The sequence below is a fragment of the Typha angustifolia genome, chromosome 8, assembly GCF_048772165.1.
Source record: "Typha angustifolia cultivar Huaian chromosome 8, ASM4877216v1, whole genome shotgun sequence".
NCBI classification, from domain to species: Eukaryota; Viridiplantae; Streptophyta; class Magnoliopsida; order Poales; family Typhaceae; genus Typha; species Typha angustifolia.
Genome location: NC_133246.1, coordinates 17,367,275 through 17,390,175, shown reverse-complemented (window position 1 = coordinate 17,390,175; position 22,901 = coordinate 17,367,275). Strand labels below are relative to the sequence as shown.

Sequence of the window (22,901 nt, the reverse complement as noted above, 5' to 3'; positions counted from 1 at the left end):
GATAATTTTCAGAAGAATATATCTAACATAATATTACTAAAATTAATAATTATATGCAAATGACTAAATTAGATACTATTTTTTAGTTTACAGTATAATTGATCAATAAGTTTTGTCTCATAGAAAATAAGATATATTGGCTATAATATTGGATAGTTTTTAAATAGTATTTTAATAATTAATATAAAGATAAAATATATTTATTAGATTAAGCAATTATGACACGTTTTGAAAAAAATAATGAGGTGGAAATTATTATTATTCTAAAAGTTTTTAGCATTAATTATGTAAAAGCCCCGTATCCCTCGCACAAATAAATCGTCGACGCCACCTCGTCCCCATCGTCTGCCTCCTCCTCCGTCGCCCTACTCCATCGGAAGCCTCCTCATCCATCGGAAGCCTCCTCCTCGGTCGTCCAGCGGTAGATTTCTCCTGTTGAGCCATCCGTCCATCCACGGAGACCCTGGAGGTAACTTACACCTTCTATAGTCCATTATGCTTTAAACCGAGCTTGGATCGATCCATCTTTCACTGCCGTTGGCTTTGAAATTTTTTCTTCGTTTTCATGATCTGCTGGCTGGTTAATTGTTCTCTGAATTTGTTGAATAGTTTGTAAATATTATCGACCTGAATTGTTCTTAGAAAATGGCATAATAGATTGGAAATAGTTTGTTTGAAGCTGTACATTGGCATGCCCAGCAAGAAACATCATCAATCATCAGATGTTTCTTATATATCTTGTAAATTAAAGGATAACTTTCCATAGTAATTGCATAAGATATGCATGTTATATGTTCATCCTTTAAATTAGATATTAATATAGTTTAATCTGTAATTAGCAAATGTATGAATGCAAATAAATCTTTAGGGTGTTATATGTTGGTTTAGTCCCACATGGAGTAAAATATAAGATTGAAAGTTGTAAATTATGGGTCAACATTGTACAGGCTTAAACTTTCAAGGGAAAAATTTCACTATAGTTCCAAAGGGATCGTGACACCTAGTAATCAAAAGCTGAACAGAGTTGGCTATTGTTCCCTTCAATTTCTCAAAAATTTGAACAACCGCACGTGGCCCCACATTATTTTGCTTTTCTTTTAGTTACCTTCTTACTCTTTTTGCTATAGGCTCGGAGAAGCATAAGCGGAGAAGTTCCGCATGCAATTCTCTCCTATCTGTGTGGTTTGCCATTCAATGGAGCAAACACCTAATCTTTCTTATTTTTATTACCTATTCTTTCTATAAGCTTAATAAAGTGGGAAGGATTCGGAAATTTTGGCGCCAAAGGAAATTCTTCCCTCACATGTCTATAAACAGTAAGATGATAAGCTCAAAAGTTAAAAATTACAAAGAAGATGATTTTTTAATCTATGCATTCATACAAGTAGCAGGTAGAAACAACGATAAAAGTACTTAATCAGGTAATAAGACATTAAAGCTTTTAATTTAATTATTATGGTTAGTTATAATTTTGTATTGTTTTGTTTTAATCTTTACAGCTTGGACTAAAACAACATGGTACCTTTGATTAAAAAATAAAACACCTATGCGAAAAGAAGTAAAAATAATAATTAAAAAAGCAAAAGAAAATGGGGCCACGTGTGGTGGTTCAAATTTTTGGGAAATCAAGGGGGCAATTGCCCCAGCTCGACTCCTATGTTCCGCCTCTGATTACTAGGTGTTGCAATCCCTTTCAAACTATAAAGAAAAATTCACATTGAAAGTTTTAAGCATGTGCAATGTTGACCCATGATCTACAAAATAATCTTATATTTTACTCCATGTGGGACTAAAGCTGACGTGTAACACCCAAGAGATTTATTTACCTTCCAAAAATGAGTTCTTCTGTCGTTTGAATTGATTTGGTGGCTTCATCAAGACCGTGACACCGGAAATGAGAAATATTTATCCCCTTCATAAAGTTGTGGTCTTTGTCAAAAAGTTGTTCTAGGAAATAAGTTCCTTGTTTTGTTGGTATGCTACGGTTGGTTGTCAGTTTAACAAGAAATGTGTTTGATTGCCACGTTGTTGTCGTATTGGGTCTCCTCTTTTGCATGATGGATGTAATAAGAAACTTTTTATGTTTTTTCTTTGAAGATTCCAATTCTGAAATCTGTTATACAAATAAATGCTGTTTTATTAAGATTCCAAATAGGAATATGGACAAGCCATCAAGTAGCGGCATTTATGGCTCTCAACAATCCTCATCTGGGGAGAAAGAAATTGGCAACAATTTCCCCGCCTGCCTTCGTTTGTCTGATGATATCCTTGGTTCCATCCTTTCAATGCTAAATACAAGAGATGCTGCAAGGACAAGTGTCTTATCTAGGCGATGGAGGAATTTATGGACATCTACCCATAGTATCAACTTCAACATGGATGAAATGTTAGGTATCGTTCCACATGTTGGTAAGTTTATGGACTGTAACCTGTTTGAGGGTGGAAGAGATATAGAACAAAGGATGCTAGAGTTTATTGGAGCAATTGATCAGTGCATTAGTCGTTATGTTGGTCGTGGCATTGAAAAATTCACAATTCACATGTGCTCCAGCAAATACTACAAGCATTTGATCTCTTGGGTCAACTCAGCAATTGAAATGCATGTTCAGAACCTTGAGCTGAACTTAAATGGTGCTGCTGAGCCCTTTGTGTTTCCTCATCATCTTTTTACTGCTGAGAGAGGATCGAGTGTCAAGCATATGTCTCTAAGCTTTTGTCACTTGATCCAATCTGATGGTTTTGGATCCTTGAAGTCGCTTACTCTTGAAAATGTTCAGCTAAAAGAGAACTTATTTTCTAGTTGCCTCTTACTGGAAGTTTTAACTCTTCAAAATTGTCATGGCATTACCAAGTTAAAGATTGGCCATCCACCCTTCTGCTTGAAGAATCTTAAAGTCTTTTTGACTGGAATAAGGCTTGAAGTTTATGCTAAGAATCTTGTCCAATTTGAATTTTCTGGCACTCGGGAAGCATTTTTATACCCATCTATTGATGAATATGGATCTTTCCATCCATTTCCTCTGGACACAGAACTATCTCAGTCTGAAGGCTCAAATGCCTGTTGGATCTATGCCCCTAGTCCTGACTTTGGGGGATTCAAGTTGCTTCGTTCACTTGCTCTGCAGAATGCAAGCTTCACTACTGAGAGGCTGGAGAATCTCTTAGCCAACTGTTCTTACCTCAAACATTTGACTCTGGAAAAGTGCAACATGCAGCTCGCAACTTTTACTTTTCAGATTGCTGGATTGCTCCACCTTAAATACCTAAAAATCTGTGGATGTCGTGGCTTAATGGATATTTGTGTTTGTGCTACAAACCTTGAAATATTTGTATTTGTGTCTCACTATCCACATTCTTACCCAAGAAGCAATTTTCGCCTTCTAGACAACAATGGTAATGATTTCTCTTCTACTACGAATGGTTTGAAGCAATTATATTTGCAGTCCAGCAAATTTCCGAATAATCTACTTTACTTCAGTTCTCTGACTACATTAAGTCTAGAGGATGTACATCTTGAAGAAGAGTATGTAAGGGATCTTCTTTCCAATTGTGTGCTTCTTGAAATTCTGAATGTAACTAGATGCGACGATCTGTTTTCTTTGAACATTACTGGAACATCTCTTCAGCTCAGGTATTTAAGTGTACGCTGGTGCAAGCACTTGCAGGAAATACTGATATCTGCTGAAAATCTCATTAGATTTGACTATCACGGGCCTGTTGTACATTTTTCTTTAAAAGAAGCTCCACAGTTGATGACTGTGGAAATTGAAATTGTTAAGGAGAACTACAATTATTGCCACTATATGATGGATGTTCTTTCCGAGCTTTCTAGCAGACTGCCGCAGCTGCAAAAGTTGATCTTTTATGTTGAGGTAAGTATCTGGAAAAATGTTTTGTGCATTGCTGTAGTCATTATTTTATTTCATTGCCGTTGATCTTTTCACTCCTCTTGCATCTTGTTAGGATGGCTTTCCAGTCAATCTACCAATATTCAATAGCCTCAAGCACTTAGTGCTTTTTGTTGGCCGTCATCCGCAAGTCTTGCATGACCTTGCATGTGTAACTTCTTTTCTGAAGGTTTCGCCCTTCTTGGAAAAACTTCAGGTGGAGGTCAGTTGGAATACTTTAACTGAAGTTTAATAACCACTATCGTGCTCTTAGTAGTGGAGGTTGACATTTGCTTTTATTATTGTATCATAGATCTGTCTTGGTGGTAAATATATTCCTTTCTTAATTGCAGCTATCCCGGTATTTACTCGATGAAACAAGTGGAACAGCATCATCTCCAGATTGCTTCCATCATCATCTCAAAGAAGTTGAATTATGCAGATTTAGGGGCATCGAGAAGGAAATCAATTTCGCTGTCAGTTTGCTTCACGGTGCCAAATCTCTTGTGCTGATGAGGATAGATCCTCGTGTAAAACATTATGATGGAAACAAAGAATGGTATTCTTCAGAATTTCCAGAAGGCTGGGTACAATGGGGACGACAGAGGACTAAAGAGCAGCTCACTGGTAGAGTCCCTCTGCATGTCCAGTTAGCAATCATGTAGATTGTCCATCTGATATTTAACTTTATTCCTCATCCCAATCATGAGCACATCATATCCCATTTAGTAGATCGTCTGGAAGTAATTGTCCAAAAACCCTTGTTTGTTGGTTGACTATTTTGGTGAAATTATCTGTACCGTCCCATGCATCTGGAACAAATTGTGTCTCTTTATGAAACTGTATGCACTTCCCTTTTGGCAAACATGAGAATCATCGACAGTTGGTCATTTTATTATCGTTTGTATTCGGTAGTAATTTTCTTTTACTCTGTCAGTAAGCAATAATTCTGCACGGTTGCAGATGCATAGTTATCATGCATTTGCAGTTGCAGATGACCTCCTTGCTAACTTTGTTTGCAAAAATGAGAATCATTGGCAGTTGGTGATTTCATTCTCATCAGTACTCGGTAGTAATTCTCTTTTACTCTGTTAGTAAGGATAATTCTTCACAGTTGCACATACATAGTTATCGTTCACTTACAGATGACCTCCTTGTTTGTACTTAGAAATTTTTATTTGAGGATGTCCATTTGATTGTTTAAATCAATTAGCAAAAATTGTATGAATTTTACCTCCGTGGAACATTAGAAGAAGAAGTTCATGCAATTTGTGGTATTGATTAAGGGCTAATCTGGACTCTATCTAGAGAATATCTACTTACCTCATAATTAAATTCTCCACCTACCCATTTGAAGCGAAACCCTCCCTTTTATTCATTGATTGACTTCTCTTCACAGTTCCGTCACGCTTTCCAGTCTTTCTTCCTTCTTTTGGATTAAAGAAGCGTTTTCCACGTTTATGTGGACTTTATCTCAGGAGGTTATTGCTGTATGTATGGAATTTGTTATGTTTGTTTTTTTAATATACAAATTTCGTATGCAGCTACAAGAAAAAAAATTAAAATTAAAATTAAAATCATGCAAATTACTCGAATAATTAAGGTTAATTATAGTTAGTTTTCTTAAATTATCATCATTTTTTATACGTAGATTTTAAACTTTTTTTTTTATTAATATCTATATAGACCCGTGAATTAAAATACATAATATTCACATGAATGTAGTAAAGAAAATATATATATTAGTTGAGAGGGTCCCCTATATATAAAAATCGGTGATAGTTGGGAGGTTAAAGTGTAATTAATCCTCAAAATATATTGACCCTTTAACAAAAATGCCCGATTCGCACTTAATCAATTAAGCTAGCGACCGAACCCGGCGAGTGGAATCGAATCGAATAGAATCGAAAATAATTGGAAGGGGATGACGAGTGGGCGAATTGAATAAAAGAACTGCATCCTTGTGTGTCGCAGCCAAAGGATGGGCGGAAGAGTAGAGCAGGTGAGGCAAATCCAAGAACACCAATCCTAATACTCCTCCTCTCACTCCCATCTCCAGGTCCTTAGCAAATCTTTTATTGGAAATTTTATCCAACACGACCCAAGAAGTTGTGGTTGATGCTTTTCTAATGGATTCCGCTTTTGGTTTGCTGTAGCTGATCGATTGAAGGCTCCTATGCTAGATTTGTAGCCTTTCTCAGTTTTGCTGCTCCTACACAAGATGGTCATAAGCGCATGGGTTCACGCCTCCACTTGTAAACCCTTACTGCCATCGCCGTTAATTTCTGGACCTCGTCTTCCCGCAAAACCCTCGACGAGATCTGGTCGAGTGAAGGCGAGCTCTTCGGATTCTAATCCGCGAGAGAACCCGCTCTCGGTCGTGCTCGATGCGCCGAAAACTTTGTGGCGGCAGACCTTGCAGCCGCTCAGCGATTTCGGGTTTGGTCGGAGGAGCATATGGGAGGGCGGGGTGGGGCTGTTCATGGTGTCGGGGGCGGCTGTTCTTGCGCTTACACTGGCGTGGCTGAGGGGGTTCCAGTTGAGGTCGCGATTCCGGAAATATCAAGCAGTCTTTGAGTTTTCCCAGGCGTGTGGAATCTGCGTGGGAACGCCTGTTCGGATTCGTGGGGTGACTGTCGGAAATGTTGTCCGTGTTGACTCTTCTCTCAAGTGTATTGAGGCAGTTGCTGAGGTTTGTATTCGCACTTTTCAGTAATAGCTGCTGTCTATGCATACTCAATGTCGTTTGTTTTGGTTGTTGATGAGAACTTAGTATTAGCGTTACCGTCGTTCATTCTGTCCTTCAGATCATAGTCGACAACTCAAATTACTGCTCATTTTGGGCAAATTATCTGTCAATAGATGCATTGCCCCTTTTAGAACGTTATAATGTTCGCCGTGGACCTGACTGCGTTTTATTTTCTGCTCTTATTCTATATTAACCTCAGATATGTATGTTTTCCACCTTTGATGTTAGTACCTTTTATATGATTTTCTGAAATGGTTAAGAGTGTAGGTTTTTACTTCATTTCAGGAACTTTTTCTTGAGTAATAAGTGACAAATGACAAATCCAGCAAGCTGCTGAGTTGATGGGATTTTTCTTTCGACTTTCTTGTGTGCCTTACTCTTGTTTATTTACTGAATCTTCTTGAGTTTCAGGTTTTATGGAAATAATGATGTTATTTGTGTGGACTCAATTCCATTCCTAGTAATGCTATGTGTGAGTAGTGAATGCAATTCAATCTTCATTTAAACCATTTAAATATTTCTTTAATTGTTATAGCTGCATCTTTTCCATTTTATTCATTACTAAACAAGATGAGCTAGTAAATAGGTTTTTCTTATGTTCTTCAGTATACTGGTTTGATGACCTTGTAATGCAAACTGTTGGTAGTTGTTCTGAACATCTAATGGTTTTCTAATCATTTCTCGATGTGCTTTGATGTTTGTGTGACCACTATTGACCAGTAAACTTGCCATTCATATTTGAGATTTCTGTGTAAGTCCCAGTTTCTGTCATGTCTCTGCCTTGCTTGATGAAGATAGAAATTTAACTTCTTTATTCCTAAATCTTTCATGGCAGGTTGAAGACGACAAAATCATTGTACCTAGAAATTCTTTGGTTGAAGTGAATCAGTCCGGCCTTCTTATGGAGACATTGATTGATATCACACCCCGAGATCCACTCCCCACACCTTCTGTTGGTCCACTTGATCCAGATTGTGGCAAAGAAGGTCTTATTGTCTGTGACAGAGATCGAATAAAAGGAGAGCAAGGAGTGAGCTTGGACGCATTGGTCGGAATATTTACCCGCCTTGGACGAGATATGGAGGAAATTGGTGTTGCTAGAAGTTATGGATTGGCTGAAAAAGTTGCATCTATTATGGAGGATGCACAGCCTCTCCTTTCAAAGGTGCGGAATTTTTTTTTCATGTTCTTTCAATGCGTAATAATTGCTTGATCTATACTGTTATACTGCATCTTTTTTTTTCCTGGAAAACTATTTCATAATAATGTGACCCCTAGCTTCTGTGATCTATCTCCATATTTATTGGATATTGAATGTTAGAACAGAATTCTTGCAGTATATCAGATGAAAAGTTAAATAGCTTTTCTTCTCTTTCCTTTTTTTTTTTCTGGCTTTGTTCCTAAACTTTGCAGAAAGTATTGGTGTAAGCTAAGAAATGCTTTTTGTTATGTTCTGTAGTAAATAAAAGTGAAGACATAGCAACGATACAGAAAATGGAATTTGTAATGCTATGAAGGACTAAATTGAAGCATACAGTGCTATCCAATTGACATTATTATATGCATTGATGTGTATTGCTTGTATTAATAAATTCCTTCTTTCTTTAATATTGGTTGTTGGGACAATTTAGTGTCTCTGGCTCTCTTGAATTGTTGGAGTTAGGAGTGGCAATTGGGTTAGATTAAGCGAGTTCGGATCAGGTCGAATTTGGGTCAAGTCAATTTTACTTTGACACGAACACGACCCGATTAATAAACGGGTTAGATTTGGTAAACACGAATACGGTCCAATTAATAAACGGGTAACACGATCCGACCTGTCTAACTTGTTTAATAAACAGGTCAAGTTAATCCAATACGCTAACACGATCCGTCTAACTCATATACTTAAATATGTCGTGTTAACTCGACACGTTAATACGATGTCTAACCCGTTTAATATAAATCTTATATAAAATTCAATATTTTCTAATTTATCCTATATAAATAGTGTATTATACATACAAAATTGCTTATTACCAACTCAAAACTCATACATAATTAAAATTACAATTCTAATACATATATGTTCATCTCCTTTGGCCAAAGATGTCGTGTCACATGTCCCACCAAAGTATTCAAATCCATTTCCTCTACTTGCTCTTCTTCTTAAATTTCAAAAAAAAAAAAAAAAAAACTTGCTCTTCTTCCTCCTCCGCCTTCTTATTTTTCAAGAGACGACAACCAGGGCGCTCCTCCATCGCCTCTCCTCTTCTTCCACCTCCTCCATCCACTTCCTCTCCGTCACTCCTTGTGGCTTCTCCTCCGCCTCCAGCAACGAAACCCTAACAATCGAGATGAGTGTCCCCTTCACTGGCAACCGGATTGATCCTCCCTCCCACTCCGTCGACACGACCTCCTCTGAGCTGCTCTCCTTCTTCCAAACCATGTCCACCATGCGTCGCATGGAGATTGTCGCGAACTCCCTATACAAGGCGAAGCTCATCCGTGGCTTCTGCCACGTCTACGACGACCAGGAGGTTGTTGAAGTCAGCATGGAGGCCGCTATCACTAAATCCAACGCCATCATCACCACCTACCATGACCAATGCGTTTACCTTGGCCGCGGCGGCGATCTCGTATTTGTCTTCGTCGAGCTCATGGGCTGCCACACTGGTGCTCCAAAGGAAAGGGCGGCTCACGGTAGGTGGCAGACGGTGATCGGAGAGAGAGGAGGCGCAACAATTTTTTTTTGCCCTTTTGGTGAGATGAGGTGGCTGGGGCTAGATTGCTGGAGAGTGAGGAGTGGAGAGAATGAGATGGTTTAGGTTTTAGACTTTAGTTATCTTATATAAACATGGGTTACAGGGTTAGTGAGTTAGCGGTTTGACTCGACCCGACCCAATCCATATACTTAAACGGGTCAAACGAGTCAAAACGGTCACCTATATAAACTCGAACACGACTCAATTATTAAACGGGTTAGGTGGATTGATCCATTTACGATCCAAATCCTATTATATTAAACTCAAACTCGATTAAGAGTCGGGTTATCGTGTTGGATTAAGATTTGCAACCCCTAGTTGGTGTCACACTTCAAACAAGTCTTTTCTGCCACCTAGATCTTTCTTGCTACCCTCATTTTTGGGGGCCAAATTATATCATTTTAATTCCATTTCCATTTTATTAGTAAGGTCGAAGGAAAATCAACTACCGGGATTGTAAGACCAATAATTACTAGTTCACTATGTATAATTCAGCAGTATATTTTAGCACAATTATCTGTAATAGATCCTAACTAGGTTCATACGGTCATAGTTATTTACTTGCTATCCTTTGATCCACATGTCTTATAAACAGAATATGCCCTATAATGCTCCATCTTAGACTTGCCTCTCCGCTTAACTGCATTTGCTTCTTTGCATTATCTTACATATTCATTGCTTTCTTTGTTTGTATATGTGGTGCATGTGATTCTTGCACATGTTATTAAACTTCATCCTGCTTCTTGACAAGATATTTGTCTATCTCCATACGAAGAAAATGATGTGTCAATATATGTTGCACATGACAAGGCACACTTACTTGCATTTAACTCTAATGATGTCACAGATTGAAGCCTTGACTGAAGATATTCAACCTTTGCTTGCTGAAGTTTGTGAAAGTTCGCTGGTGAAGGATGTGGAAAATTTAACCAGAAGTCTGGCTGAAGCAAGCAATGATTTAAGGTTCAACCATTGAAGCCAAACTTCCAAATTGAGCTATTATTATTTGGATATGCATCAATAACATTCTTGCTTCTTATTCTTAAGAAAAAGTATGTCAAGTACTTGAATCTTTCAAATTTTGTTAAAATGGTAGAAAATTAGCACTTTTAACTGTGCTAGTTTTTATGTTGCCATGCACAATTCTTAAGCGTTCAGAGTGTTCACATAGTCTAATGGACATTTGGATTATCTCGACTCATAATAAGCACTGGTAGCAGAGCACGCACCTTTAACTTGGCGCAATCTATAACATTTGTTTCCTTCACACATAAAGTTCAAGCCTTTCACAAGATGCTAAAATTGAGGGAGTAGCATGATGATTATTTAACGTATACTAGCATTGTTTTGAAAAACTACCACATTACCGTCTGGGCCCCTGCCTTAAAAGGAATATTCTTAGGCTCCACTTAGGTCCACCTTTATATGTTGTTTACTTGTATCATGATTTAGTATATAGGTTTACCTTGAATTAAACGTTTCCTCTAATCTTCATTTTCTTTATTTGTTTATTTTCTAGTTTTCTGGCTATCTGCCTAGAGAAGTTGCACCTATCCTGAAGTTCAATTACAGAGAATGTGACCGATGAGGTTTAAGAGGCTTGTGTGTTAAGAGCTATAAATGTCCAAGTTCTATTCTTTATGTTATTCACTGATCTGCACGTGTTGCAGGACTATCAATTCTTTGTACATTGGTTTTCTGGACTTTGTAGATCAAATTGAATTGTTTTTTAATTTACAACTTCTAGGCTTGAATACCAGGCTAGATGTGAACTTTGTAGGTGTATACACACATGATGAACTATTTCTCAAAATCTGGCATAGTCTGGAGAAAGAAAAGGAATAACACATCCCTTCAAATCATTTGTCTATGTAATTTTTGAGGGAGCAAGTATGAAGTGGAAGTTGTATCCATGTTTATCATATATGCAATCTGTATTGTCACCTTGACATAATCCTTCTCATGCAGAAAGGTGCAGTCTTTGCTTCTTAGTCCTGATAATGCTGATCTCATTAGGCAGTCTATTTACACCCTTATATACACACTGAAAAATATCGAGGTCTGTTTTCCTACTCTGTTCTGATTTCTTGTTCTAGAATTTTAATATACTCTTATTAAATTTTGGTTGTTCCCATTTATTCCAGAGTATTAGCTCTGACATCTCTCATTTCACGGGTGATGAGGCTACAAGGCGAAATTTGAAGTTGCTCATCAAGTCTCTTAGCAGACTTTTGTGATGATTTCTGGATCTTGGATTTCATTTCTGAGGCCGGCTAAAACAAACTTTCAGCATAAGGCTACTAAGTGTATGAGAGAGCATTAAAGGAAAGATAGCAGATCTGCAGACAGGTCAAGGTCTCTCTTGCATAGAGATCTCGCAAATATCTGCCCCACCATTGGCGAGGAAAATATGAATTTTTGGCAGATTGCTTCTCGCTTTACATTTTTTTTTTTTTGACCCTCAAGGTTATTTCAAGATGTTTTCTGGAAACAGAAGTTCTTGTCCAAGAGCAAATCTCTTAAATGGCTTTTAAAGACCATGAAGTCATGACTATTTTGTTGATGTGATTATTTTACATAGGAGTTGTATTATAAGAATGTCGAATGTTGCATTTGTCAAAGTTTTACAGGTATGATGTTTGGCGTGTCACAGAATAGATATAGTGAGCGTGCATTTGAACACAGATTGCTTCTGTTTATGTCATTGATACAGGATTAACATTCCTAGCTATATTATTGGTAGATTTGTGCCAGCAGCATTCAAGAGGAACTATTCTTCATCAGTTCATTGTAATTTCCATATCTTTAAATTGGACCCAAAAAAGAGAGAGAGAGAGAGAGAGAGAGAGAGAGAGAGAGAAAAGAAAACAGAACAGTTATTCATGATTCATCAGATTCCTCCTCGTTTCTAATAGTCCTGGACCATCAACTGTGGTTCCTCTTGCACTACCTCAAGAAAATATATATATATATATATATATATATATATATATATATATTGGAAAGAAAAGAAAATTAGAGATTAAAAAAGGATGGCTCTGAGAGCTTCTTACCATCAATATCCTTTTAGGTGGATTGTGGTGGGGGTCTATCATGAGGCTTTTCCAAGAAAATCCTATTGTGCATGTCTTCATCAATCAAAGTGGTGGTCCCTTGGCTTCTCCTGTCCATTCTTTGAAAAAGATGCATCAAAATGATAATTATTAAAAAAAGGATAAAATATGCAAAAGAAATATCAGCATCACAAAAAGCTTTCAGATGCTTCTCTTTTTTTGACTTTGTAGCATATCTTGTTTGTATAACATATATTCGAATTACATACATTGCATGGGTGCACTTAATTAATTGTTGTGTAAACTGTTTGATTGACTCTTACATTAGTGCTTTCGGGCTATAAATAGGTTGCACTGCCCTCTTCCACTCCTCAACCAGAGCTCCAAAGTGTCTGATAACAATCTTTGCAAGGTCTTTTCAGATACAAAATGTCTTGCTGTGGAGGAAACTGTGGCTGTGGTTCTGGATGCAGCTGTGGCAGTGGATGTGGAGGGTATTACCTTAAATTCCCTTGTTCTTCTTATACCTTGAATACATTCTCAACCTTAAATATACTATTCTGTTATATATATATATATATATATACATATATTCCTCGCACATGTCCTTGCTTGTATAATTTAGTCACCAATTAATAATTTCATTCTCCTCTCTGTATGTAGGTGCAAAATGTACCCTGACTTGGCTGGAGAAGGGACTACCACCACCCAAACCATGGTCTTTGTTGCTGCACCACACAAGAGGTCTAACTCTTACCATCTATATATATCATGAGGCAACTCTTATGTAATGTTAGATTGTTACGTAGATATTGCTCATTTGAATGGCATCTTTTTTTTAACCCTCCTCCTTAATTTTTGCAGTCCATTTGAGGTGTTTGAGATGGCAGCAGAGTCCGAGAGTGGAGATTGCAACTGCAAGTGTGGAAGCAACTGCACCTGCGATAATTGTGGGTGCAAATGAGACATCACCTATATAAGCTTAGGAGAGACCATATCTATTTATCTATCTATCTATCTATCTTAATGTGGTGTTAGTGTGCTCTTAAGATATGGGATCTCTCCATTTCTAGGGTCTCATTTTGATGTCATGTATCCCTAAATAAGAGGAGAGTGAGCAATATTACTTTTTCATTATGTAGCATTCTCCTCTCTCAAGGTGATTTTAATATATATATATGGTCACTAAACTATCTTCGCATGTGATTGATCTAATATTATTCCACCTTTTTAACATCTTTGACGGTAAAATAAAGATAATACAAGCCACAAACCACTCTTGTAGCTCAGTGGTTAAATATTATGAATCTATGACTTATTAATTATTATTTAAACATTAGAGTTAATATATAATAAAAAATTAATTTGAGGTTAATTGGGCGAGAGAGATCTTAGTTTCTTTGGTACTAAGAGAATTGCTTATTTGGTTAATACAACTGACGACTTTTTTTACTGTATGAATATAGTTTTGGGTTGTTATGACTTGTTTATAAACAAGAGGATTGGGGTTTAAATATGCAACTTTTATATATTAAAGAGGGCTAACCATTTTGTCTTAGTGTATAATTTATGGGCTACCACCCTGACCGGTCAACAAACTCGTAGAAAAGATAGAATGTAAGTTTGAAAATGTAAAATTGATAAATATAAGGTTCTAAATGCAAATTGATTAGCGTGGCAATTCGCAAGCTACCGGACAATGGAGATAGTGTTGTATGATATGTTTGACCTCTGAGCTGAGATACCAACCCAAACAAACAAGAACCAAACACACGCAGAAGAGCAAAAAATGGCTGTGGTGGGCAACACCACCATACTCTACAACACTCATCTCCCTCTCCATCTCTCTACCCATCTACTAAATTCGAACTACAACCAACTGATTCACCATCAGAAGCACAAATCTCATACTGTAACCACCCCAAAAGCATCCCTCTCTTTCTCCTCCACCAGTGTCAAACACAGAGTCCTAGTCCCAAAGAGAAGAGACGCATCTCCAGAATCCTCACTGTTCCAAGAAATCAACAATCTTTGCAGTGAAGGAAGCCTCAACGATGCTCTACTTCTTCTTAGGCATAACATCGAACATCTTGACTACAATTCTACGGTCGACGTCGTTGGCCTCCTTCTGCAAGCTTCCGGCACTAATGGAGATCTCGAGGTGGGTCGTAAGCTCCACGATATCATCTCCTCGTCGGAAGAATTGTTGGGTAACGTCGTTCTCACCACTCGGCTTCTCACCATGTACTCCATGTGCGGGTGTGTTTCGGCTTCCCGCCGCGTGTTTGATGAATTGGGAGAGAAAAATCTTTACCAGTGGAACGCCATGATTAGTGGGTATGCGAGGAATGAGATGTGGGAGGAGGCAGTTGATGTGTTTTGCCGGTTGATGTCGACGACGAAGCTGAGGCCCGATAATTTTACTTTGCCGTGTGTTTTCAAGTCATGTGCAGGGATTTCTGATGTTGGTTTTGGCAAGTTAGTGCATGGGAATGCAGTGAAACTTGGATTGGGTACTGATACTTTTGTTGGCAATTCGCTAATTTCCATGTATGGTAAGTGTGGTAATGTTGACGAGGCAGTTCATGCGTTTGAGACAATGCCTGAGAGGAACCTGGTTTCTTGGAATACTATGATGTCTGTGTTTTCTGACAATGGTTTGCTGCAGAAAGGTATTGATTTGTTCAAGGAGATGTTACTGGTTGGGGTTGGTGAAGGTGGTATTGGACCGGATGACGCAACTATGGTGACAGTACTTCCTATGTGCACAGGGGAAGGATGGCTTGGAATGGGGAGACTAATGCATGGTTTGTCAGTGAAATTGGACCTAGACCATCTCCTGAGAGTGAACAATGCGTTGATTGATATGTATGCAAAATGTGGTGATTTAGTTGATGCAGAATGCCTGTTTTCTGAGGGTCTCCAACGAAATGTGGTGTCTTGGAATGCGATGCTAGGTGGCTATGCAAGGAATGGAGATGTTGCTGGGACGTTTGCTCTTTTGCACGATATGCAGATGGTGGAGGGTTTGAAGGCTAATGAAGTCACTATCTTGAATGTCCTGCCTGTTTGTTTAGGCGGATCAGAGCTACAGAAACTGAAAGAACTTCATTGCTTTGTGATTAGAAATGATTTACAGATCAATGATCTAGTATCAAATGCTCTAATTGCAGCTTATGCAAAGTGTGGATCTCTGGAGTCTGCGGGTCATGTTTTCAATGGCACAGAGATCAAGACTGTTAGCTTATGGAATGCACTCATTGGTGGACACGCACAGAATGGTGATTCAAGCAAGGCAATAGAATTGTTCCTCCAGATGTCAGCTTCAGGATTAGCACCTGATTGGTTTAGCATTGGTAGCTTGCTCTTAGCATGTGCTAATCTGAAACATCTTCAGCATGGCAAAACAGTTCATGGATTTGCCATTAGGAATGGTTTGGAGAAAGATTCATTCATTGGGATCTCACTTCTCTCACTTTACATTCAATGTGGAAGAGACTATAGTGCTAGGCTAGTATTCGATGCAATGGAGGAAAAGGATATGGTATCTTGGAATGCTATGATTGCTGGGTATTCTCAAAATGGACTGTCTGAGGAGGCCCTCAGTCTCTTCCGTCAGATGCAACTAAATGGTTGCAAGCCTTCGATGATTGCAACAACAAGTGCCTTGATGTCTTGTACTCAATTGTCAGCTGTCCGACTAGGAAAAGAGACACACTGTTTTGCGCTAAAGGCCAGCTGTTCCGAGGATGCTTTCGTTGGTAGCTCAATCATAGACATGTATGCAAAGACTGGTTTTATAGAACAAGCTCGGATATTCTTTGACAGGATGAAGAACAAAGATGCAGTTCCCTGGAATGTAATGCTCACAGGCTATGGCATTAATGGGAGTGGAAATGAAGCTATCAATCTGTACAATGAGATGCAACGAGAGGGGATAAAGCCTGATGGCTTCACATATGTCGGTCTACTCATGGCATGTAGCCATTCTGGAATGGTAGAAGAAGGCTTGAATTACTTTGAAGAGATGAAAAATACACATGAGTTGGAACCAAAGTTGGAGCATTATGCATGTCTTGTGGATATGCTTGGTCGAGCTGGGCGATTAGCTGATGCCGCGGCAGTCATTGAAGAAATGCCAGAAGATCCAGATGGCAGAATATGGAGTGCTTTACTTTGCGCCTGTCGTCTCCATGGAGACATGAGCTTGGGAGAGAAAGTTGCAGAAAAGCTGTTGGAATTGGAGCCTGATAAATCAGAGCATTACATTCTAGCTTCAAATCTTTATGCAGGCTCTGGGAGGTGGGATGATGTGAGAAGAATTAGGAAGAGGCTTAAGGAAACTGGCCTCTACAAAGACCCAGGTTGTAGCTGGACAGATGTAGATAGTAAAGTGTATAGCTTCATTGCAGGAGATAATAGGCTTCCTGAATCAAGCGAGGTTAAGAGAATGTGGTGTTCTCTGGAGGAAAAGATACGTGCCATTGGATATATTCCAGATACAGCTTCAGTTTTACATGATCTAGAAGAGGATGAAAAGGTGGAATTATTGCGGTGTCATAGCGAGAAGCAAGCAATAGCATTCGTGCTGCTAAGGAATAGCAAAGCAACAAAGTTGAGGGTCTATAAAAACATTAGAATGTGCAGGGATTGCCACAATGCAATCAAACTGGTGTCAAGAGTTGTGGAGAAAGAGATTGTGGTGAGAGACAACAAGAGATTTCATCATTTCAGAGAAGGCTTTTGTTCTTGCGGCAATTATTGGTGATTCTTATATACTTCCACATGCAAAGTACTCGAGAACAATATTCGCATGGTGTTTCTCATTTTTCTTTCATAAAGTTTTTCTTCTTTAGATTCTTCCACAAGGAAAATCCACCAAACATTAATATCTTCCTAGCATATTGATCCAACTATAATTCTTAAACTTTCATCCACATTGAAACTTTCTTATCAAAGTCTGACCTCCAAGACAATATAGTGATTTAAAGTTTTGATCAAGTTCCCCTTCTACTATATGCAGACATTCTCTCTGATCTGTGTACATATAAAGTTCACTCTGGTGACCTTTCTTCACCTGCTATGTTTTGAACTACTTCATCAGTGAAGTTTTTTCTTCTAGTAACCAAATCCAGCCATTCAAGTTCCTAGCAAGAGGTCATTTATCTTCCACTCATGCTCTACCAAGTCTTCCTGGGTACAGGCCTCTAGTGGTTTAAAGTATCACCAAATTCTGGCTCTTGTAGTTATTAATATTATCATGCTCATGCACTGCAGCAATGTCGGTGGTAGCAAGGCTTTGTTTCTCCCTAGATGTTTGAAATCTGACTCAGATAGAATCAGATCAATGCAACAAAAATAATCCACATGCTGAGAGTAGCATATTTTCTTCTTATCTGCACCTTTCAAGATATGATGCCAGCAACTGCTTGGGGAAGAATCCTTTAACAGATTGCAGCGAACTTTATCTTGCTATCAAAGAGGAAAGCACAAAGACAGTACTGAAAAGGATGCAGTAGTGCTATGCCAATCTGGTCTGTTCTGTCGAACCAAAATTTGAACTTCACCCCACAATTCGTAACCAGGACTCCTAGGACAGTTTGTTTGTCCTCCCATTTATTTGATATATTATGCAAGGATGACATAATAGTCATTTACGGATTCTATGGGACCTTGGCATTTTTGGGAGCTTATCAAATTGATGACACCATATTGTCCATGCTGAAAAAAAATGCTCTTACTGGTTTTACTTTCAGTAGTGTTTGGTACATATCAAGAAAGGAAATTTTCTGATGTTATAATAACATTGAGAATTGGTATTAAGGTATTATTACACCTTCTTGATGTTGGTGATGATGGCAAAATGATCAACTTCATCAATAGCTAATCATAGTATAATCTCAACTTGGTGCAGTGTATTGACAGAACAAGTTGATTTTGAAAGATGCTTACTGCTCCAAGTTGCAACAAATAAATTCTTTATTGTGTGAACATTCAGGCAATGACAAAGCACTCAAGAAAAAGAGGTCAACATTGGCCAACTCAACTGTTCTTTCAGGAAGAAATTCTGCAAGATGCAACAACAATCAAATCAAGCAAACCATCAAAGCATCTACATGTAGCATGTGAGACAACCAGAGAACAAAATACTAAAGTTTATTAGGCCCAACCAAAATCACAACGAAAAATAATAGCTTATACAAGAAGCTCTTTAAATAAGAACCTCACCATGTAATACAAAGAAAGCTGGCCCAGGCAACCATAACGGGTGCCGACTCACCCATGGATTATAGCATTTTGATTGCTTATCTAACCTACAAAATTATAATACAAGGATGTTGCTTGGTATCTTTACAGAGATATGCAAATGCGGTACGTGTAGTACCTCCTTACAAATATGAAGGAAAGAATAAGTGGATCTGTGTATACATAAATGAATATTATAATGGTATCAATTGAGGAACCGAGACTTGCTGACTTCAAGTGTTAAATCATCTAGCAAATGATCCAATATCAGGCCTTCCAACTCCATTGCCATACACTCAGCATCAAACTGAAGGTTCAACCATCCATCATTCTTTGCAAAGTCATGAGGTACAACACTTTCAAGTGTGTAAGTAGACCGTCTTTGTGAACTAAGATGCCAACTGATTTTCTCCCATAACTCCTTGAGGAAATGGTATCCCACAGGCTTTGGTCTATTATGAGACGAAAAATGTGAGAATGAAGAAGGATGAGCATAATATTTTTCATGAATGTCTTGTAATGCTTCTTTGATTAGATCAAACAGAAGCGCCTGATCAACAGACATATCATTAGAGGCAATTGTCGGTAGGACAAGGTCATATGGCAAAAAATCTGCTTCTTGTGGAAAAGGCTGATTAAGGGAGTACCGAGCTGCGAAAAAATCTTCCCCACAGAAACCAGATTTCCTCAGTACATCCATCAGATAATCAAACTCAGCCTTGTCAATTTGATCCACCTGAATCTGAAGGGCATCGAAGCTTGCAAAGCCCTTTATCTGAGCATTATCAGAAGTGGATTCAGTAATTTCTGCCCCATAAGATGCATCAACACCCAATAGTTCTGAATTTGCCGAAAGGCCTAGCTCCTTGAAATGGAGGCTCCTAGGCTTTAACTCTGAATCTGCACAGAAGAAAGATAGAACAAGCAATCAAGATCTACTATTTATTATCATTTTCGATGGATAAAAAGATGTACAGAAGTCATAACGGCAATCTTGTTCTTGTAACTAAATCACCAGATGAAATTTGGATATATTTTTTATATATTTAGTATAGAAAGTATAGCAAATACAGAAACTTTCACATTTGTAGTTTATTGATCACAGTTTTAATTTGGATCTCACCTTCTAAAGTTCTGTACTTCACTGGACTGACAGGATTCTCTGAAAAAATTAAGCCAAGAACAGAGACTGGGCTGGTTCTTCTCGACTCACTGTCTGGATCCACTTTAATTTCAAGTCCTTGTTCACAGTTTGGAACATGACTAGTGCTGTTTATTGAATCTAAAACCTCAGACATACTCTGGTCAATATCAAAAGTTAGCACTGCCCGTTCCATTATTTCTGTCTCCTGATCATGAGAAGGAATGTTTCTTGTATCTTCTTTGGTTGAATCTAAAACCTTGCCTGCCTTGCTCTCATCACACTCATTAGATAACATTGGTTGTTCCGGACATCCTTCAATTGTCTCATGAGAATTTACATCTGCAGCATGTCCCGCACTTGAATCTGTTTGTACTCTCTCCTTGTTATGCACAAGGATACTTACTGACTTTTGCTCCTCGGAACTAGAAATGTTGATATCACCATCAAAACCACTTAATGGAACTTTTGAAGATAAAGCTTCATGAGGTAATTCACTTTGAGCAGCACTATTAAAAAAATATGACCTAGATTCAGGACTAGAATAAGTTCTTTGGAAGGTCATAGGGGCCTTCAGGTCCTTCAAAGAACTTTCTCTGTTCAATTTCAAGCTACCAACCACCTTTTTGCCTTCGCCTTGTGAGAGGGACTCAAACAAGTGAGAGTAACTATCCAAGGATTCAGTAAGAGAACGGGACCTGCTGAAAATTTGATTTGGATTCCTGTTAGCAGATATATCAATCTTATCTCGTGAACTATCTCTATAGTATTTGGCTGAGGCTGACCGAAAGAGCTTTTCTTTCATCACATCTTCTGTCACCTTATGGCCATAAGGGATTTTATGCAGGACACTATCCCTTGAAATTCGATGATGCTCCTTCATATTTCCATCGACTATATCCTTTAATTTCTGTTTGAGGTCCTCAAAACGGTTCAAAGCAGTTGTATGATCCCTTTTGCTTATCAATTCACGTGGAGAGTCTTGAAAATTCTTGGAACTTAGATCACTTCTATAGCCATCAATTGTTCCATGTTCTGTACAAAAATTGCTAGTACCCAAACAAGTTTCCCAACCAAAGTTTGGCTCTTGAAACATTTCTAGAAGTAACTCCTTGTGTCCATCAAAGAACTCCAGAATATTGATAATATCTTTTATTTGGAATTCATCTGTTCCCACTGTTTCAAGATCAATTCTCTTTTGCTCTGATAAGGCGGTGATTGCTTCTTTTAACATTTTGACTAGCATTGTTTGCTTCTCAGAATGATTTCCAAAGACAACATCCCCAAAGCTAGGACAATCCGAGTCATTGGACAATAGAGGAATTTGTTTGCTGCTTGCAGAAGAATCAGTTGGATGTGTATTGGTATCAATTGTAGAGGATTTGTTGTTGGAAGTCACTTCATCAGAAAGAACGTAATCATTACATTCCAAATGATGTATAGACATGGTGCGCAGCAGCTGTGGTGCTACAGGGAGCCCGTTCCGTTTCTGATTCTGTCTCCCATGGATCTTTTTTGAAATCAAAGCCCTGATGCGAGCCTTGCGAGATATTCCTTTTGAAGCATTACTTTTATTTAGCAGCTGAAATAATACAAGCATAGGTGATAAGCAACATGGAAAATCCTAGAACATGTTTCATATAAAATGATGTCCTCTTCCTCATGAGCTCAGTATACATTTTTTCAAAGCAATGAAGGATATATTTACATTTAAATCAAATAGATTTGCTCAAGCATAGGTAATAAGAAAAGAAACAGTTGTGAATCAAAGTGAACTGCAAAACATGAGAAATAAACACCTTGGCTGAACTTACTGGAATGTTTGTTTCATCCATAATTATGTTTTCTTTGCTAATCAAAGGAATATATGATGCCGGAAGTTTAATTCCTGCAACAAGAATGATAATTAGTAAACATATGACTCCAAAGGTCATCAATATCTGACAGCAGGTCCGAAGGTTTACCATCACCATGCCTGCTGTTGGAAAGCATTCTTCTAATACGTAGACGCTTGTGGAAGTCGAACAAGTGAAACAAGCCCCATGTGCAACCTTGGAATTTCTTCCCATATGACACTGAATCCTGATGCTGCAGCAGTCTGGCCATTTCATACAGCCAGTTTAAGGAAGAACTTCCTTCTATATAATCCTTATTACACCAGCAGCTCTTAGCTATCCTGTCAAGAAGAGAGCAAATCAATCAATAACAACTAAGAAGACAACACCGAACCCACTTTCCAATTTCTATTCGACTCCAAATAGCTTAATCCTTACTTAAAGTTACACCATATACAGTCCAACTATGAAAAAAATAAAGCAATTAGAATCATATGGATAGTGATCAGAGAAGCACGAATCATCAAACAGAGACAATCAAAATCAAAAGACTTGCTTGATATTCCTAGTAATTAATTTATCGAACATCTTTACGGCATAATTTATTAAATACTACCGATTCATCGTAGGGAGAATAAAAAGGACACGAGGAATGAATTGCAAGAAGAGAAGAAAAAAAACTATCACCTTTGCGATCCGGGATACTACCAGCTTCCAACCAAGGAGGAGAAGGAGAGGAAATTGGGATTTGGGTTTCAGATTACGGACTCAAGGGAGAAGAAAGGTAGGGTTTTTAAGCAGTCAGAGTTGAATTCTTCCTCTCTAACTTTCAAAGAGTGGAGTCAGAGGCGCAGTCTCTTTCGTGCTCTTTCTTCTATCTTCTCCGAAGTTGATTTTTAGTTTAGTCTATTCTCGTCTTCCCTCATGCAAACGGGTAATTGGTATTAGCGTTCGATAAGGATAAGTAATAGCAAACTAATCTCAAAATCAAATCCAGCTTATTATTATTATTATTTGCACCCAATCATTTGTTGGATCCTGATAGTCGTAGAGTATAACATATTAGTGTAGCGAAGATCTTTACTCTCACCAAATTTTACTAGTCCTCTCTCTCTCTCTCTCTCTCTCTCTCTCTCTCTCATACACGGTTTCTTGCCGTGGTCTTGACTTCCTTCTGAAAGACACACAGACTTATGACATAGACGTATTAGCATGGACCACGACATTAACTTAACTTCAAAAAAAA

General features: G+C 38.2%; 5 protein-coding genes across 8 annotated transcripts; 4 read left to right on the top strand and 1 right to left on the bottom strand.

Annotated features, from left to right (window-relative positions):
* The first annotated feature begins 310 nt into the window (after nucleotides 1–310).
* Nucleotides 311–4,924, top strand: LOC140766127 (uncharacterized). 2 transcript variants are annotated; one of them, XM_073105568.1, is made up of 4 exons: nucleotides 311–469; nucleotides 2,156–3,872; nucleotides 3,964–4,110; nucleotides 4,241–4,924. In XM_073105568.1, exons 2-4 carry the CDS (start codon nucleotides 2,160–2,162, stop codon nucleotides 4,550–4,552), a joined length of 2,172 nt encoding a protein of 723 aa, XP_072961669.1. In that variant the 5' UTR covers nucleotides 311–469; nucleotides 2,156–2,159; the 3' UTR covers nucleotides 4,553–4,924. The 2 variants fall into 2 exon arrangements, with proteins under 2 accessions (XP_072961669.1, XP_072961668.1); XM_073105567.1 differs by having other exon boundaries at nucleotides 2,145–3,872.
* An 833-nt stretch (nucleotides 4,925–5,757) lies between these two features.
* Nucleotides 5,758–12,062, top strand: LOC140765488 (protein TRIGALACTOSYLDIACYLGLYCEROL 2, chloroplastic). Of its 3 annotated transcripts, none has more exons than XM_073104605.1 (6): nucleotides 5,758–5,889; nucleotides 6,044–6,579; nucleotides 7,472–7,801; nucleotides 10,228–10,343; nucleotides 11,349–11,439; nucleotides 11,525–12,062. In XM_073104605.1, the coding sequence occupies exons 2-6, from the start codon at nucleotides 6,109–6,111 to the stop codon at nucleotides 11,615–11,617; spliced, it is 1,101 nt and encodes a 366-aa protein (XP_072960706.1). In that variant the 5' UTR covers nucleotides 5,758–5,889; nucleotides 6,044–6,108; the 3' UTR covers nucleotides 11,618–12,062. The 3 variants fall into 3 exon arrangements, with proteins under 3 accessions (XP_072960706.1, XP_072960707.1, XP_072960705.1); XM_073104604.1 differs by having other exon boundaries at nucleotides 5,789–5,946; XM_073104606.1 differs by lacking the exons at nucleotides 11,349–11,439; nucleotides 11,525–12,062 and adding an exon at nucleotides 10,900–11,324 and having other exon boundaries at nucleotides 5,788–5,946.
* Nucleotides 12,063–12,771: 709 nt separating this feature from the next.
* LOC140765605 (metallothionein-like protein type 2) lies at nucleotides 12,772–13,623 on the top strand. The gene is made up of 3 exons (XM_073104769.1): nucleotides 12,772–12,927; nucleotides 13,097–13,177; nucleotides 13,298–13,623. Exons 1-3 carry the CDS (start codon nucleotides 12,863–12,865, stop codon nucleotides 13,395–13,397), a joined length of 246 nt encoding a protein of 81 aa, XP_072960870.1. The 5' UTR covers nucleotides 12,772–12,862; the 3' UTR covers nucleotides 13,398–13,623.
* Nucleotides 13,624–14,181: 558 nt separating this feature from the next.
* Nucleotides 14,182–18,292, top strand: LOC140764515 (pentatricopeptide repeat-containing protein At1g18485). Its single transcript, XM_073103112.1, has one exon. The coding sequence runs from the start codon at nucleotides 14,223–14,225 to the stop codon at nucleotides 17,199–17,201; it is 2,979 nt and encodes a 992-aa protein (XP_072959213.1). The 5' UTR covers nucleotides 14,182–14,222; the 3' UTR covers nucleotides 17,202–18,292.
* Nucleotides 18,293–18,599: 307 nt separating this feature from the next.
* On the bottom strand, nucleotides 18,600–22,510 carry LOC140764516 (uncharacterized). Its single transcript, XM_073103113.1, has 5 exons — nucleotides 22,343–22,510; nucleotides 21,785–21,996; nucleotides 21,635–21,708; nucleotides 19,803–21,402; nucleotides 18,600–19,579 (listed from the first exon to the last, which is right to left on the bottom strand). Exons 2-5 carry the CDS (start codon nucleotides 21,924–21,926, stop codon nucleotides 18,885–18,887), a joined length of 2,511 nt encoding a protein of 836 aa, XP_072959214.1. The 5' UTR covers nucleotides 21,927–21,996; nucleotides 22,343–22,510; the 3' UTR covers nucleotides 18,600–18,884.
* Nucleotides 22,511–22,901: the final 391 nt, after the last annotated feature.

Coding starts and splice junctions, on each gene's coding strand:
- LOC140766127 (XM_073105568.1), top strand. CDS start 2,160: ATGGACAAGCCATCAAGTAGCGGCATTTATGGCTCTCAACAATCCTCA. Junction 3,873..3,963: donor AGTTGATCTTTTATGTTGAG/GTAAGTATCTGG, acceptor GCATCTTGTTAG/GATGGCTTTCCAGTCAATCT. Junction 4,111..4,240: donor TGGAAAAACTTCAGGTGGAG/GTCAGTTGGAAT, acceptor TCTTAATTGCAG/CTATCCCGGTATTTACTCGA.
- LOC140765488 (XM_073104605.1), top strand. CDS start 6,109: ATGGTCATAAGCGCATGGGTTCACGCCTCCACTTGTAAACCCTTACTG. Junction 7,802..10,227: donor CACAGCCTCTCCTTTCAAAG/GTGCGGAATTTT, acceptor ATGATGTCACAG/ATTGAAGCCTTGACTGAAGA. Junction 10,344..11,348: donor GAAGCAAGCAATGATTTAAG/GTTCAACCATTG, acceptor CTTCTCATGCAG/AAAGGTGCAGTCTTTGCTTC.
- LOC140765605 (XM_073104769.1), top strand. CDS start 12,863: ATGTCTTGCTGTGGAGGAAACTGTGGCTGTGGTTCTGGATGCAGCTGT. Junction 12,928..13,096: donor TGTGGCAGTGGATGTGGAGG/GTATTACCTTAA, acceptor CTCTGTATGTAG/GTGCAAAATGTACCCTGACT. Junction 13,178..13,297: donor GTTGCTGCACCACACAAGAG/GTCTAACTCTTA, acceptor TAATTTTTGCAG/TCCATTTGAGGTGTTTGAGA.
- LOC140764515 (XM_073103112.1), top strand. CDS start 14,223: ATGGCTGTGGTGGGCAACACCACCATACTCTACAACACTCATCTCCCT.
- LOC140764516 (XM_073103113.1), bottom strand. CDS start 21,926: ATGGCCAGACTGCTGCAGCATCAGGATTCAGTGTCATATGGGAAGAAA. Junction 21,403..21,634: donor TGGATGAAACAAACATTCCA/GTAAGTTCAGCC, acceptor GTATTATTTCAG/CTGCTAAATAAAAGTAATGC. Junction 19,580..19,802: donor GAAGTACAGAACTTTAGAAG/GTGAGATCCAAA, acceptor TCTTCTGTGCAG/ATTCAGAGTTAAAGCCTAGG.